The sequence below is a fragment of the Garra rufa genome, chromosome 12, assembly GCF_049309525.1.
Source record: "Garra rufa chromosome 12, GarRuf1.0, whole genome shotgun sequence".
Taxonomy (NCBI): domain Eukaryota; kingdom Metazoa; phylum Chordata; class Actinopteri; order Cypriniformes; family Cyprinidae; genus Garra; species Garra rufa.
The window spans coordinates 10,497,448-10,513,992 of NC_133372.1; the positions used below are offsets into that span (position 1 = coordinate 10,497,448).

The 16,545-nt window shown below is 36.5% G+C and overlaps 1 protein-coding gene across 13 annotated transcripts in view; it reads left to right on the plus strand.

Annotated features, from left to right (window-relative positions):
• The window catches only part of abi2b (abl-interactor 2b), a 32,888-nt gene that overhangs the window by 11,966 nt on the left and 4,377 nt on the right, over positions 1-16,545 (plus strand). For 2 of the 13 annotated variants that reach the window (XM_073851675.1, XM_073851676.1), the window contains 6 exons: positions 4,387-4,533; positions 7,543-7,664; positions 7,961-8,194; positions 11,844-12,032; positions 12,288-12,374; positions 16,187-16,378. In XM_073851675.1, the coding sequence (XP_073707776.1) occupies positions 4,387-4,533; positions 7,543-7,664; positions 7,961-8,194; positions 11,844-12,032; positions 12,288-12,374; positions 16,187-16,378 (971 nt within the window). The remainder of the gene's footprint in view (positions 1-4,386; positions 4,534-7,542; positions 7,665-7,960; positions 8,195-11,843; positions 12,033-12,287; positions 12,375-16,186; positions 16,379-16,545) is intronic. The other 11 variants (XM_073851680.1, XM_073851681.1, XM_073851678.1 and 8 more) reach the window with 7 other exon arrangements.

A 16,545-nucleotide genomic window follows, 5' to 3' on the forward strand; every position in this document is an offset into this window, starting at 1 on the left:
CATATAGTGGGCTTCAGTGGTGCCAGCGAGTTTGAATGTTGAAATGCAGCCTCAAAGGGCTCTAAACAATCCCAGTCAAGGAATAGGGTTCTTATCTAGCAAAACGAACATCATTTTCTAAAAAAATAAAAATGTATATACTTTTTAACCTCAGATGCTCGTCTTTTATAGCTCTGTGTGAAATCTGTGCATTCCAGGTAAATAGGGTGTAACGATATTACAAACCGAACCGAAATATCGCGATACAACAACCACGATACGTATTGCGAAACTCTCATGGCGTACCGCGGTACTCTCACGCCCCCTGCTGCCTATTGTTGGGGTTGACCTCACTTAATTGTCTCTAACTAATTTAACCAATTTAAACACATCTTTATTTTATCACATTTGATTAAATTGTATTAGTAATGATGAGCTTTTGTTCTAAATATTATATTCTAAAGTTAGTATTTTCCAAGTGCATGTCATGTCATGTGACTTGAGTGAGCGATCACACTCGGTTACTACTCAGGGCTCGACATTAACGCTTGTCCGGGACAAGTGGATTTTGTGAAAGTGGATTTTACTTGCCCGACCGGACAAGTAACCTGATTAAAACATCAATTACAAACAATAACTAGCGCAGCAACGAAACTTTGGTGAGGATAATTCTGATTTTATTACTTAAGATGACTGAAAACGGACAGTATCAAGTATCAAGCTCGTGCAGGCTATCTGACTCACGGAAAATCAACACTAATAGGCTCAACAGCATGAACAAACATACTGCGGTAGGAAAGCACCATTACGATTGCAAACATGAGTGACATTGATTTTATACAACAGTAGTTCAATAAACTAGTAGTTAATATTAACTGACTTACATTTTAGACACATCATTAACCATTTTTGCAAACGAAAATAGTTCTAAGCAACAGCAGAACCTCCGTGAATCTCCGAGCAGCACAGCGGTGTTTCAGTAATGAATGATTTAGCATTTTTTTAAATGAATCGAGTCAGTGAACGAACTGGTTGAATCCATCTATGGTTGAATCCGTGACTCGCTCATTAAGACAGTGAGTACGTTTACATGGACAACAATACTCCGATTTTAACGCGATTAAGACAATACTCTGATTAAGAAGCAACCATGTAAACTGATATTTTTGATTAATTTAATCCGACTAAAGTCATAATCGGAGTAAACACAAATCGAATTAAGACAGGTGGAGTATTCCTATTTTAGTCGCATTATGGAAGACATGTACACACCTTAATCACACTATTCCCCTTGCGTAGGACTTTTCACCAGAGGATACACACTAATGCTGCGTTCCAGATAGGTTTTTGAGCTCGTAAATCACGTCTTCAAACCACGACTCAGGACTTTGTAGCACTTTCACGGGTAGAAGTTTGGAAAAACACGGGTTTCCTGGAACGCGGCATAACGCTCTCAGTTGGTCGCACGTGCATATGCTTTGGTTTCATTTTTATTTATTAATTTTTTTGCTACAACATGGGATTAATCAATGCTCATTGCTGATAAATAGTTTGTCTGTTATCATAATTTATAGTTTTATGGAAACGTATTTAACATTCAACCCGTTCTTTTTCATTAGTAGGCTATTATTTGTGATTTTAATTTTGTGAACGGGATTTCCGCTATTGGAACGTCTTAGGATGCTTTTCACTTTTACTTTTACGAATTCATGATCTTTTGCTTACATATAGGCTACACCTATCAATTTTAAGATTAAAACAAATTCTTAAAAGATGGATTTGTTATTTTTAATTAAACAGCATAACAACAATCAAATAAAACTAGCTTATATAGCATTTATTAACAAAAACTAATAAGACGAGGCATGGACTCCATCACATGCTGTGTTATATGCCGACTAAACCATTTATTACAGGGCGCGCAATCAAATTAATTAATAAAAAATAAATAAATAAAAGAAAGCCTCCAAGGCGTAATGTGACGTAAACGGCAAAGATAACAGGGTTTTCAAAATGAAAACAAACAAAAAAAGTCAAACTAAACTGGCTTTCGGTGACTGTGCTTGCGTGTGATTTTTTTCCTAAAAACTGTCTGGCTCTGAAACGCTCGCTGTATGGAGCAGACGCTTTGAAACAGCACAGCATGCACAAAAATGTGTTGCATATGTCCAGAGCCACTTCAAGCTTTTGTCAAATTAAAACCGAAACATCCAAAAGTCTATAACGAAGATGAACTGATAGCGTCGCGTGTTAATGATGCGTGTCATTAACCGATCTATGTACTATAACATGTAAAACGGCAACATGAAAGGAATATTCTAAAAGCAACTTATGTAAACAGCTTAATCATATTATTGTCTTATTCAGAATAAGGTCATTTATTAGATTACTGGTGTCCATGTAAACGTAGTCAGTGACTACTGCCACCTATTGGTGGTTCGATTTTATATTTAAAGGTATTGCATTTTCCCAATATTTTTGTATAACATTAATCTTACTACATTATTTATGTATTTGCAATTTTACTGTGTAAATGCTTTTTTTGGAACCTCTTATCTTCATTAAACAGTCTAAGTAAATACAGTTAAATGTCAATTTCATTGCAGGCCCGGTTTTTCCTGTGCAATGGAAATATGGAGTTTGTTGATACTGATTTAATTTGTGCAACCATACAGAGTCTAATTATTCTAATTTGATGTATTGATAAAATTTAACAATTTGGTGTGAATGATGACACATACAGTTAGTAAGGTTAGGAAAATAAAATTAAAAAGTGTCCTAGAAATCAATTTAAGGCAAATATCACAAATATTCAGATTAAAGTAAGACCTTATAGAGTAGTGATGAGACTATTGCTTCAGAATGGATTAATTTACAGCAAAAAAGGAATTGTTTTGCCCCGGACAAGTAAATTTTTAACTCGGACAAGTGAATGTCTAATTTTCACTAACTTACTCAAGTATCCTGACTGTACTAAAATGGGTTGGCAAAGTTAATAAAGAAAAAGTTTAGTTGTTCTTGTTATTAAGTGAATATATTGTTCCTTAGCATTGCTGTTAAGATGACATCAACCCTAACCCCACAGCAAGCAGAAACCGAACCGAACCGAACCGTGGCCCCAAAACCGTGAACCGAACCGAACCGAATCGAATCGTGCCTTTGGTGTATCGTTACACCCCTAAATGCAGTTAGGGAATGTTGAAAAAATCCCATCTTATTTTCTCCTCCAACTTCAAAATCGTCCTACATCACTGCAGAAGTATCGACCCAGTGTTTACAAATTGAACATGCAAAGGTGGTCAAACGCCCTTTACAAAAAAGAGGTAAATCAGCAGTGTAGGACAATTTTAAATGTTGGAGGAGAAAATCAGATGGGAGTTTTTTGACCTACACTCTTAAAAATAAAGGTGCTTCACGATGCCATAGAAGAACCTTTTTTATTTAAATTGTTCCATAAAGAACCTTTAACATCTGAAGAACATTTCTGTTTTACAAAAGGTTCTGTGTGGTGAAAGGAGGTTCTTCAGATTATAAAAAAGAAAGAGATGGTTCTTCAAAGAACCTTTGACTGAATGGCTCTTTGTGGAACCAAAAATGGTTCTTCTGTGGCATCGCTGTGAAGAACCTTTTAAAGCACCTTTATTTTTAAGAGTACCCTAACTGTATTGACCCGAATTACACAGAGTTAGACAAGATGAGCATTTGAGGTTATAAAAAGTATGTACTTTTTTTTTTTTTTGACCGATTGTTTCGCTAGATAAGACCCTTATTCCTCAGCTGGAATCGTTTAGAGCCCTTTAAAGCTGCATTGAAACTGCAATTTGGATGTTCAAACTTGCGGGCACCACTGAAGTCCACTATATGGAGATAATTCCTGAAATCTTTTCCTCAAAAAGCATAATTTCTTTACGACTAAAGAAAGAAAGGCATGATCATCTTGGATGACATTTGGGTGAGTACACTGTAAATGTTTGTTCTGGAAGTGAGCTACTCCTTTAATGATTTTTCATAAATGATTTTTGTATGAACTAGCCCTTTATGGAATTGTCAGGTGACTATAATTAAACCTTTTACTTTTTTTTTTTTTTTTGCTGATTTTAAAGCAAAAATAACTGTATTGTCACACATTCTGTACAAATATTCATATAATTTGTCACATAAAATTACTTATACCTTGATCTGTTTTGGTCATACCACCCACCCTAATTGTTTCAAAGATCTACAAATAACTATAAATTAGACATGACTCGTGAAGGTTTGCTTTACAGTACTGTTGTGATGGTCTAAATGGATTTTTACTCTACAAGATGTGGCATAAGATCTCCCAATTATTGGGGTCTGTCATCAATGATGTTTGACTCCACCCCTTAGTGGATATTAAATATTTTAACCCCGCCCCCTCGGCAGGCGCCACTCCCCTTACCGGACGCTTGAGCCTGTGCGTCCACCTGTCGTCCCTAACGACTATGTGCCGAGTCCAACACGAAACACCGCACCACCCCTGCAGAGCCCGGCTAGAACTGCATCTGTAAATCAGAGGACCCGCACCTACAGGTACTCACACACACTCACACATGCTTACTCCACAAACGCAGCATTATCCCCTGGACAGGCTTAAAAAAATAAACTTTGAAAAAAAAAAAAAATCCCTCACATTTTCTCACCCTGTTTTTCCGTATCCTCTTTCCTTTCCCGTCTGTCCTTCCTGTCGCTGTTGTTCTGTTTTTAAGCTGTCTTTGTTTGGTGTCTGTTGCAGTGTGACTCTCGGCCAAAGTAACAGTCACTCACTAACTTTCTCTTTTCTTCTCCTTTGCTTTCTCTCTCTCTTGCTTGGATCTTTTTGGGTTCAAACAGCCATAGCCTACTTACAGAAGAGCTCTTTCCTGCTCTTTCACTCACGTCTTTTTCTATTTCAGTCTTTCTTACCCGTATCTCTTCATCTCTTTGCCGTTTGCATTCTCAGCGCTCTGATTTTGAGAGTCTCAGGGGACAGAGAGCACATAATCACATTCTTCCTCTTCTCAGATTCTTACCCACAATTCCTCAGTTCATGACCATGCGAGATGTGTATGAAGAGATCTTTCTTTGTAGATTCTATACATTAATACAATACTGTTACTTTTTTTTCCGTTTGAAAGAAATTAAGACTTGTATTTAGCAAGGATGCGTTACATTGATCAAAAGTGACTGTAAAGACATTTAAAAGATAAACTTTTGAACTTTGTTTATCAAAGAATCCTGGCTAAAGTTTCCACAGAAATATTGAGCAGCTCAACTTTTGAACAGTAGTGTATATTTAATCAGGAATCAGACTTTGATCATCATGGGAGAGTGATTGGGACATTTTGAAAACTATATTTAGTTTAGATTTTGACCACTGGTTATGGAAGGCCGTTTCTGCCACTGAATTAAAAAAAAAAGTTATTGCGACTTATCTCACAATTCTGACTTTTTTTCTCAGAATTGCGTGATACAAACTCACAATTCTAACTTTTTTTCAACTGTGAGTTATAAACTCCTGATATAAACTCCCAATTGTGAGTTACAAAGTCAGAATTGCATGATGTAAACTTGCAATTGCGAGTTATAAAGTTAGAATTCTGAGATATAAACTCACAATTTTGAGAAATGAAGTCAGAATTGTGAGATTTAAACTCGCAATTCTGTTAACATAGTCTTTTTTCTCCTCAGAACTGGACTTTATAACTTGCAATTGTACGTTTATATCTTACAGTTCTGAGAAAAAAAGTCAGAATTGCGAGTTTATATGATGCGAGTATATAAAAAGTCAGAATTGTGAGATAAAAAGTCTTAATTACCTTTTTTTTTATTCAGTGGCAGAAACTGGCTTCTATAAATGGCAAGCACATTTATTGAAATTAAATCAGCACTTGATTTATGCAATATTTAGTCGAAAGTCAAAATGTTTAAATACAGAATTTCTATTGACAAGTTTGTTGGTAGATTGAAAACTAACTAAAGAAAGAAATAGTTATGTTATTTGGTTAAGTGACATGATTGGTGGCTGATGCTGATAATCTGGTCATTAAATAAGTCTGCTTCTTGCTATTAATTAATAATCTGGTAATTGCCAAATATTGTCAAAATATTGGCCAGGCTTTTGAATCAGTCTGCTACTAGTATCATCAACCGATAATCAGAAAATGGTCAAATATGTTTGTCTTTTTCTTTCAGGCCATTTTATCCCTCTACCACTAGTTATCAACCAATAAACTCAGAAAATAACCAAATATTGACCAGGCTGATTAAATCATTTCACCCCAAATACCATCTTAAAGGGACAGTTCACCCAAAAATATAAATTACCCTGTGATTTACTCACCCTTAAAGGTGCCATGGAAAGGGAAAACTGTATTTACTTTGACATAGTTGAATAATAACAGTTCTGTACATGGACATGACTTACAGTGAGTCTTAAACACCATCGTTTCCATTCAATTTTTTTGGGGGGAAAGAAATTATAGAAATTAATACTTTTATTTAGCAAGGATGCTTTAAATCAACATTGATTATAAAGACATTTATAATATCACAAAAGATTTCTATTTCAGATAAATGTTTTCTGAACTTTCTATTCATCAAAGAAACATGAATAAAATCTACTTGGTTTTGCATAATAACATAATAATAATAATAATAATAATTTTTTTTTTATCACAGGAATAAATTACATTTTAAAATATTTTCAAATAGAATACAGTTATTTTTAATAGTTAAAATATTTCGATTTTACTGTTTTTGCTGTACTTTGGATCAAATAAATGCAGGCTTGGTGAGCAGGAGAGACTTAAAAACATTACAAATCTTACAGTTCAAAAACTTTTGACTGCTAGTGTCTTTCAGAGAAATACAATAGGAGTTATATTAAAAAAATATAAAATTTCAACAGCCATTCACTGCCATTATAAAGCTTGGAAGAGCCAGGATATTTTTTAATATAACTCTGATTGTCTTCACCTGAAAGAAGAAAATCACATACACCTAGGAGGGCTTGAGGGTGAGTATATCATAAGGTAATTTTCATTTTTGGGTGAACTATCCCTTTAAAATATGCCAGGCTGATTGAATTATTTAACCTGTAGTTATCAGCCAACAATCTGAAAATAGCCAAATATTGACTGATTAATGAAATTTTGCCAGTTCTGTGAAATATGATGAAATTATATTTCACTTTTTGGTAAGGAACATTGAGCAGGATTGAGTGTTTTACAGCTAATTACTTACTTAATGCATTCTTTACTGTGAATGTTTGTCTTTGCAATTTTTAAACAGAATGTAATAATGTGCTCTTCTTTTAAAATGACTGTTCTGCTCTGGCTACCTGGTCTGTTGAATAATATTAACCAAACAGTTACATTTAGTCTGACTTCTTATCTGGTATTTTGAGGATCTAATCAATTTTCAAAAGACAAACATTAAGTCCCACTCTACATTTTTTTTCCTAGTTCCTTATGCTGTTTCTCTTGGAAATACATCAAGTTATGGATCAACCAGCACATGCTAATTAACCTTAACTTGCATGATGTGTCTTGTGTGTTTCAGTAGTGGCAGCAGCGGTGGCAGTCATCCCAGCAGTCGCAGTAGCAGCAGAGAAAACAGTGGGAGTGGAAGCGTGGGCGTGCCCATCGCCGTGCCAACCCCTGCCCCACCCACTGCCTTTCCTGGTGAGATTCCCGTTCTTTGTGTAATTAAGTATTAGTAAATGAATCTGAGAACTGTCCAAGGTTCTGAAGGAAGTATCATTGTTACTGTATTAAAATCTATCTCCTGTCCCACTATTAGCAATGATAACTTTTCTTTCTTTTCACTGCCTCTTTATTTCCTCTTTTTGGACTCACTGTACCTATTCTTCCTCCCTGTGGTCCTGTTTCTCCTTTCGACCATTCTTCCCTCTGTTCTGTCACTCTTGTGTCCCTTCTCCCCTGGGCTTCCTCTCTCTGTATGGTGCACGGGGTTACAGGTACAGCACCTGCCCCTCCTAACCCTCCCAAACCCCCTCCAAGCCTTACTATCCCAGCCCCTCCCGTACCTCCACCACCCCCCACCCCAGAGCCAGTGCCCCCCGCCCCTGCCCCGACCCCTGCTCTGCCAGCAGAGGGCCCTCCCGAGATACCTCCACCCCCACAGCTGCCCCCCAACCCCCCTGTTAGCACCAACACCAACCCTGCTGCTGCAACTAGCACCCCCGCTCAAGGTGAGTTCCCTCTCCCCCTCCTCAAATCCATCTCCACACTCGTCCATCTTTGAGTGACAACCTGCACTTGATCATACGTGATTTATTCAACATTACCCAGGATTCATCCCTCCTCCACCTCACCTCAGGCTTCACCTGCATGGGCTTGGTTTGTCTTGGCTCACTATGCATCCGTGCTCCAGTTCTTGGTTGGATTACATTCCCAGTGGCGTTCGTCCTCCATCACATCATTTGATCCATGTCTATTTTCTATTCGTGCTTCTTAGGAACTATTTTGAGGTCTTTTGTGAGGAATTTATCACAGGCCAATATTTTTACATGGACAGATTGATTTGAAGGTCATGTTCCAAAACTAGTGAGCTGCCGACCTAGACAGTATTTAAAGACTGGGTATATGTTGCCTTTTAGGATGCATCTTTTAGACAGCAATGCATGCATTCTTCATGGTGAAGGTAATCCCATAATGCACTCTGACATAATGCACACAATATTTAATGGTATTGGCCAACATTGAAGGGTTTTTTTATATTAAAGGGATAGTTCACCCCAAAATGAAAATGATGTCATTAATTATTCACCCCCATAGGGTTTGTACAAGGTGCTCAAAGTAAAAAGCGAAATTCCTGAAGAGGTACTTAAAAAGTGCTTGAAGTACTGAAAGACAATGTGTCTATGAAGTAAGTGTTTAATGTTTTTAGTAAGCAAACATCTTCTCATGCAAAATATCTTTTTATACCTTTTTCACTTATTTCTGTAAATGTCAGAAAACTAGCAAGCTAAGCCAGTGGTTGTACTGACAGTGACAATGATGTGTTAACATGGCTGAAGACGCTAAAATCAGAATAGATAAACCGAATCAGTTGAGAGAGTCATTAAACTCATGATTGATTTAAACTTATTTCAAGCAATTCACTAGCACAGGTCAAATTAAAAGAGCCATTTATTATCGATTTTCAACATAGCTTGTAATGATTTTAAAATGGGTGATGGGTGAAACAGAGCTTTTTGAATCTCAGAATCAGTTAAACCATTGCGTTGCCAAACGGTTCACTGTTTTGAAGCTTGCTCGGATTGTGTTGTGAATCATTTGATTTAGATCGGGACTTCTGATGTAAAGCAAATGATTCACAATACGCAATCCGAGTGTGCTTCGAAGTGAATCATTTTGCAATGCAATGGTTTCACCCATCAATGCATGCTTTTTAAAATCATTACAAGCCATGTTGAAATTCAAAAATAAATGGCTTGCAGATTGCGTATTTAGTTGAGAACTTCAGAGTGGGTTTGCAAATCATTTGACTTGGATCGGGACTTCAAATCGCATATCACGAATCAGTTGATTTAGATTGGAACTATGCGTATCGTGAATTATTTGATTGAAGTGTTCAAATCAAATGATTCACGATTTGCGATTTGTAATCCCAATCTAAGCCAAAAGATTTGTGAACTTGCTCTGAAGTTTCGATCTAAATCAAATTATTTGCGATACGCAATTTGAAGTCCCGCTATGAAACAAATGATTTGCGTTACGGAGCGAACTTTGGAGTGTGTATGGTGAATCATTTGTTTCACATCAGGATTTCGGAGTGATTTCATGAATCTTTTTCCTGATTTCTTTTTTCTTAAACAGTAGAAAACATCAAACCATTAAGGCAGTACAGTTATAAAAACAAAACAGAAAAAAGTTTTCACAAATACAAATCCTTTAAGAAAAGTAACAGTGGCTTTACTATAGTAAAAGTGTAGTGTACTTTGTATTAATTTAGTAGTAATACTTTGCATGTGCTTCACTTTAGTTTTGCAATTTTCTATTAGTATATTTTTATTTATCCATTTATCTTTTTTCTTTGGAGTTTGAAAGATAACTGTTTAACACTGTTTGATAAGTGAGAAGTGATACTGAACTTGAAAATAAAAAAACAGGGCTTTATCTGTATGAACCTTGTATATGAACCTCATTCGTAAGCCTTTGTTCATCTTCGGAACACAAATTGAGATATTTTCATTGAATTCCAAGAGCTTTTTGACCCTGCATAGACAGCAGTGCAATTGTGACGTTCAAGCGGCCCAGAAATGTAGTTAGGACATTGATAAAACACATGCACGTGTCGTGGTACTGTAGTGAGTGTTTGTCATTACACACAAGTCATTATTTTTGTTTTCTTTGTGCACAAAAAGTATTCTCATAGTTTTATAAAATTAAGGTTGAACCACTGATGTCACATGGACTATTTTAACAATGTCCTTACTATGTTTCTGGGTCTTGGTAGTAGAAAGCTCTCAGATTTCATCAAAAATATCTTAATTTGTGTTTCGAAGATGAACAACGCCCTTACAGGTTTGGAACAACATAAGGGTGAGTAAATAATTACAGAATTTTAATTTTTGGGTAACTCTGAGCTAGGGATGGCTCGATACCACAATTTTGACTTTGGTACGATACTAGGATCTAATACCTTGGTATCGATACCATAGGTATAAAAAAAAAAAAAAGGAAACAGGCAAATGTAGGTGTATTGAAAACCAAATGAACATCTGTGCAAAGAAATTGTTACAAAAAAAAAAAAAAAAAACCTACAATTTTGATTTTAGAAGAAACAAAACTGAAGAGATCTGATTAAAATAAAGTAATCTCTTAATATATGTGACCCTGGACCACAAAACCAGTCTTAAGTCGCTGGGGTATATTTGTAGCAATAGCCAAAAATACATTGTATGGTTCAAAATTATTGATATTTTTTTAATGCCAAAAATCGTTAGGAAATTAAAGATCATGTTCCATGAAGTTTTTTTGTAAAATTCCTAATATAAATATATTAAAAATGTATATTTTATTAGTAATATGCATTGTTAAGAACTTAATTTGGAGAACTTTAAAGGTGATTTTCTCAGCATTTAGATTTTTTTGCACCCTCAGATTCCAGTTTTTCAAATAGTTATATCTCGGCCAAATATTGTCCTAAAAATTAACCTTATGGCTGGTTTTGTGGTCCAGGGTCACATATTTTCAGTCTTTATCACAAAGAAAATGTGAATGCAACCAGAATGCAACAACAACAAAAAACCCAACAGAGTAGAGGATACAGGTTGGATTGTGATTTGGGACTGAATAAAATGGGTTCACATAAACATATCTTTTCAGTCTTTATTTTTTGCTAGCTCCTTTGACCACTGCAGATCGCGTCTCATCTGTGTGATCCATTGGCGTTTGTCTGTTATCACGCTTGCCGGTTTTACGCCAGTTTGCGGAACACTGCCGCATAGTGGTGAAAATCGGAACAGCGGATGAAATACCGAACTGAGCAAACTTTTGATATTGTACCGTTTAAAAATAAATAAATACCGGTATTTTCATAGTACCGTTATACCGCACATCCCTACTCTGAGCACTAGCTGTGTCTCTTGTCTATTTATCATAAGTGCTACTTTTGCAGATCTGCTGTCTATGTGGTGTGATCCACCTGGCAAGATGCCTGGAAAGGTAGCTGTGTTAGCAGAGAGTGAGGCAGCTCACTAGAGTTTGGTCAGAGCTTGTGTCTTCAGTTCATTCCATATATCATTCAATGTGGTCAGCCTATTGTGTGTCCCGTACTGTGACCCAAAAAAAACTGAATTAGTTTTATTTAACAATTTTCTTTTTGCCTCCCAGGCAACGGTCCTCACTTTTACAGTATGAACCGACCAATGACGCGGCACACCACGCCCTCAGTGGGAGGTTCCCTGCCCTACCGCCGGCCGTCATCAGTTACTGGACAGCCCAACAACATGCCTCAGAACACAAATCCAAACATGATCCAAAACCAGCTCAATGGAGGGCCACACTACAACCAAAACCAAGGTAGACACACTAGACATGCTCAAGTGTCCATATAATGGTTGAATGTAAATACAGTAACTATAAAAGGAGGTTGTTTGTCATTTAAATCAATGGGTTCAGTCTTACTGGCTTTATCTGATTGCTCTTTCTTCTTGAACTTAAAATCTCTGTTTTCTTATCAACTTCCTCTCTTTTCTTTCCTTTTGTTTCACCCACACTTTTTGTTTTCTCACTTCCCTTTTTTTCCTTTCTGAACTAAATTGTTGGGGTGGGTAGCCCCTATGGCCCCTCCACCCCCCTCTATTCTCCAGATCACCCCCCAGCTACCGCTCATGGGCTTTGTGGCTCGGGTTCAGGAGACCAGTAAGTTATCGGGTTGGGAAAATACTCCTAAATGTATGGAAGCCTGTTTCCATTGCAGAATAAAAAGATCAAAAAGGTTTGTTTCACAATTTTGGCTTTGGTCTTTTTTTATCAGCTCAAAATTCCAAGGAAGCTTGTAGTTGACGAGAAGAGGCTTGGTTAACCAAAATTGTGTTAGTTGCAGAATTTAAAGAAAAAAATCCACAGGAAGTGGCAAAGTCATGCAGTCCGTGATGGACAGACTGTTATCAGCTGCTCTATGTGGTAATATAGTACATCGGGCAGGACATCTAAATGCTCGTCTGTCATTCATCAACTTCAAATGTGCTAATTATTTATTTTATAATTATTTATTGTGCTAATTATAAAATGCTCTGTTATTGCCTTATTTGGAAGGTCCGTGAATATTAAATGAGGAGCTCTGCTCTGATTGGCTGTCTCACAGTGCAGCTTGCTCTCACACAGCTGTAAGGAAACACATGGAGAAAATATATATTTAATTACGGAGCTCGAGCCGCTATTAATATGGGGGGCATTGAAACTGCTGCTTTGAATCGCTGATAACTTTTTAGTTTCACTTTTGAGATTGGTGATTGCATGTGCTCTGTGTAACGTTATACTACAGGCTATGTACAGAACTGTTATTATTCAACTATGCCAAGGTAAATACAGATTTCCATTCTATGGCACCTTTAAAATACTCATTCATGATCATACAGATAAGAGTAATACATCTTTGGAATCTGTAAAGACTCTGTATATTTATGTGCACTCACAATTGCAGCAAAACATTGCACTTTTGTAAAATAACGAAAGCAAACAAGATGCACTTTCTGCTGTCTCCGTTTCTGTAAACTTGAGCGTGTCAAAAATAACTGCGTACTTGCCTTACAGACTTATAAATATATCTATAGAGAGCGAAATGTCTACTTTCAAATGAACCAATTTAAATGGAAAACAATTATTCTCAGATTATGTAATTTGTATGAAACATACATACATACAGGCACATCACAGCAAATTCATCTCCTAAACCGAAAACAAAGAAAGCACTAGATTATCAGTAAATAATCAAAAAAGTGAAAATTTAATTATAATATTAGAAGTCACAATTACCTTTTTTATTCTCTATTTAATGGTGGAAACAAATAAAACAGAATTGTGAGAATTCAGAGTTAAGAGACAGAATTGCAGGATGTAAACTTGAAATTACAAGAAAAAATCCTGAATTGTAAGAGTCCAAATTACCTTTTTTATTTTTTTATTTTATGATGGAAACGGGCATCCATGTGCATGTGTCTGTGGTAGAGTAATGAATGTTTTTAGTTTTTAACAGGTTTTGCATGCTCTTTAAACATGCATGTTTGTTTATACATTAAAATATATCTCAATTTGTCTCTCAGATCTGTTGCATGTTTTTTTCAAATCTGATTTTATCCATCAATAATCTGCTAGAGCATAGTGTAATAGGAGTTTCTTATTATAATGACTCATAACCAACTCATAACCAGAAGCAATGTGATAAGATACCAGCCACAAGTCATTTGTCTGTCCAATCCAGATGTGACATTGATCACAAATCACAGCTAATCAGAAGAACGTGTGGGCAGCCTCACATTGAAACATGTTTATGATCAAATGTACAAAAATAAAAATCTATATTAACATTATTCAGTATACATACTTGGTGACTGTCTTGGAATACATTTGTTTGTTCAGAGGTTATAGTGAGAATGTTCTTGATTTGAGCTAAATTATCCATTGTTGCTTTCATTGTAGTTATTGAAGTCACACGCATTGATATTCAAAATAAAATTAAACCCTTTTTAGATTATACAAAGCACATAAGTAGCACATAAGAGATTGTCATTGGAGGTATAGTTTGTATGTTCTTGTTCCTAGGCGTCGCAGAAATGGCTGGTTAAGACAAACACAAACACTCTGATTAATATGGAAAAGATACCTTTTTTTGTTTGTGTGTTGAGGTGTCATTGGAGGAGAGTTAGGCAACGTACACTGATTTATTTTTTTTTCTGAAAAAGTGAAACTGGAATTTATTTTAAGCTTTTTAACAACCTACATTCCGTATATGAACCACTTCTTGGTTCATTTCAAGTCAGATATGACTCAAGTTTAAGTTACTGTTGTTATTTTTTTTTTATAATTCCATAGAACTAGCACATAAGTGTCAGACTAATTATTTGTTTTTCATCTCGAAACAATTCAGAATAGGGCTGTCACGATTCCTTGATTCAATTTGAGTACTCGATTTAAAAAAACAACAACAAGTAACCGTCAAAATACCGGAAGTTTCACGGATGACAATTCATGAAACGCATTATTACACTGATTTCCAAGGCTTCATGATATATTAAACCTAAAAAATCTAAAAATTAGGGGTGGGCATAGATTAATCTTTTTAATCTAGATTAATCTAGATTAAATCTTGGAATTAATCTAGATTAATCTAGATTAAAATTGCTAATTTGAATTCTGCTGAAGGCATTCAGAATATGTGTGCTACCCAAATAATGACTAAAAGTAAGTCTTCGAGAACGGGCCAGGTAGCGCATTAGATCAGGCGCTCATCTCCTGTTTCCAAAATGCATCACAAACTGCTTGACAATTGCATTTACAACATAATTACCTATACAAACTTGTGTAACCAAGTACTTCTGCGCAAAAGGCTGCACGACGTGCACGTTGCCGTTAAATACACAGAGACGCACGGGAAAGAATAGCCTATCTGCGTGCATAGTCTTCGATTAAACTGCGTTGCTTTTAGAAGCGTCAATTCAGTTGTTGCATATAGTTTAATGTCTTTATTTCGGGATTATCAAAGTAAATTATAACTCAAACTTGAGATTTTACTGGGGCACAGCAGATTTTCACTGGGGCGCGTGCCCCAGTAAAAAGGGTCTAAGAACGCACCTGCCCTGAAGCGGCTTCATAACTGCATCCATGTTTGCAGACTTTGCACGTCTCATTTGATGTGGTAATTTCACAGAAGTTGAAGACTTGTTCTCGCCCCCTACAGTGCAATTCGACTAGGTATACGTCATCCGCGCTAAAATATCAAGGTTAAAGTCATCCTATCTTGCGTATTTTAGACCCAGCTCCCAACCCAACTTTGAGAATAGATTAACGGCGATATTTTTTTTATCGCCCGATAAGAGTCTCACGTTAACGCAGCAATTTTTTTATTTAAACCTAAAAAAATAATCATAATAGTAAATGCTGCTCCACACAAACAGTAAACATTGTTTACATGTGTGGAGCATCTCAAACTTCATATCTGCATATTGCTATAAGTTTGGGTTTATAATGTTCATCTGGGAACGCGCTGATCAGATTTGGGAGGTTAATCAATTATAAACCTATGCAAAAGCACAGGACAATACATCAATATCTCTCTCAATATGCTAACTGTTCTTTACGATTCCAAAATAAAAGCTCAAACCCTCATTCTGAGTTTACACGTTTTGATGTCCAAGACATGACAGTGGCTGTAGCATTTCTGTAATAAAGAAATGCAGTGGTGGAGAAAACACTACTTTCAACCTTGTTTATCTGCAGTGTGTGCATGGCCTTAGTGAAGTTCCCTTTTCAAAGAAATTGCTTATTACTGCTGTTTCGTGGTTAGTGGTTATTCTAACCTCTCTAAATATAATACTCCCAAATTTCTGTATTAACACATTTTCCTCCTTAACTTCCCCGTCCAGCATGAGTCGTTTGTCTCACATCAGCAAACAGAAGTTACCAAATTCCCCCACAAATAGCTTGTGTCTGAGATTATTTGTTTATTCCTTTAGTCTCAGATGCTCCTCCACCGCCGCCTCCTGCAGAAGAGGTGGAGTTTGAGGAAGCAACCCCGCCCCCGCCTCCTCCAGAGGACTATGAGGATGAGGAGGGTGATGATGAGGAAGAGTCAGCGGTGGTGGAGTACAGCGACCCCTACGCTGAAGAAGACCCACCATGGGCCCCTCGCAGTTACCTAGAGAAAGGTACATTACTGTTTCTATTAGCTGTTTCTCAGTGAACAATTGTTTGGCCATTGTTTGCTCCATCTTTTTGGGTCAGTGGTTAGAGATTTGGACTTATAACCCAAAGGTCACGGGTTTAAGTCTCAGTACCGGGCAGGAGTTGTAGGTAAGGGGGAATGAATGACCAG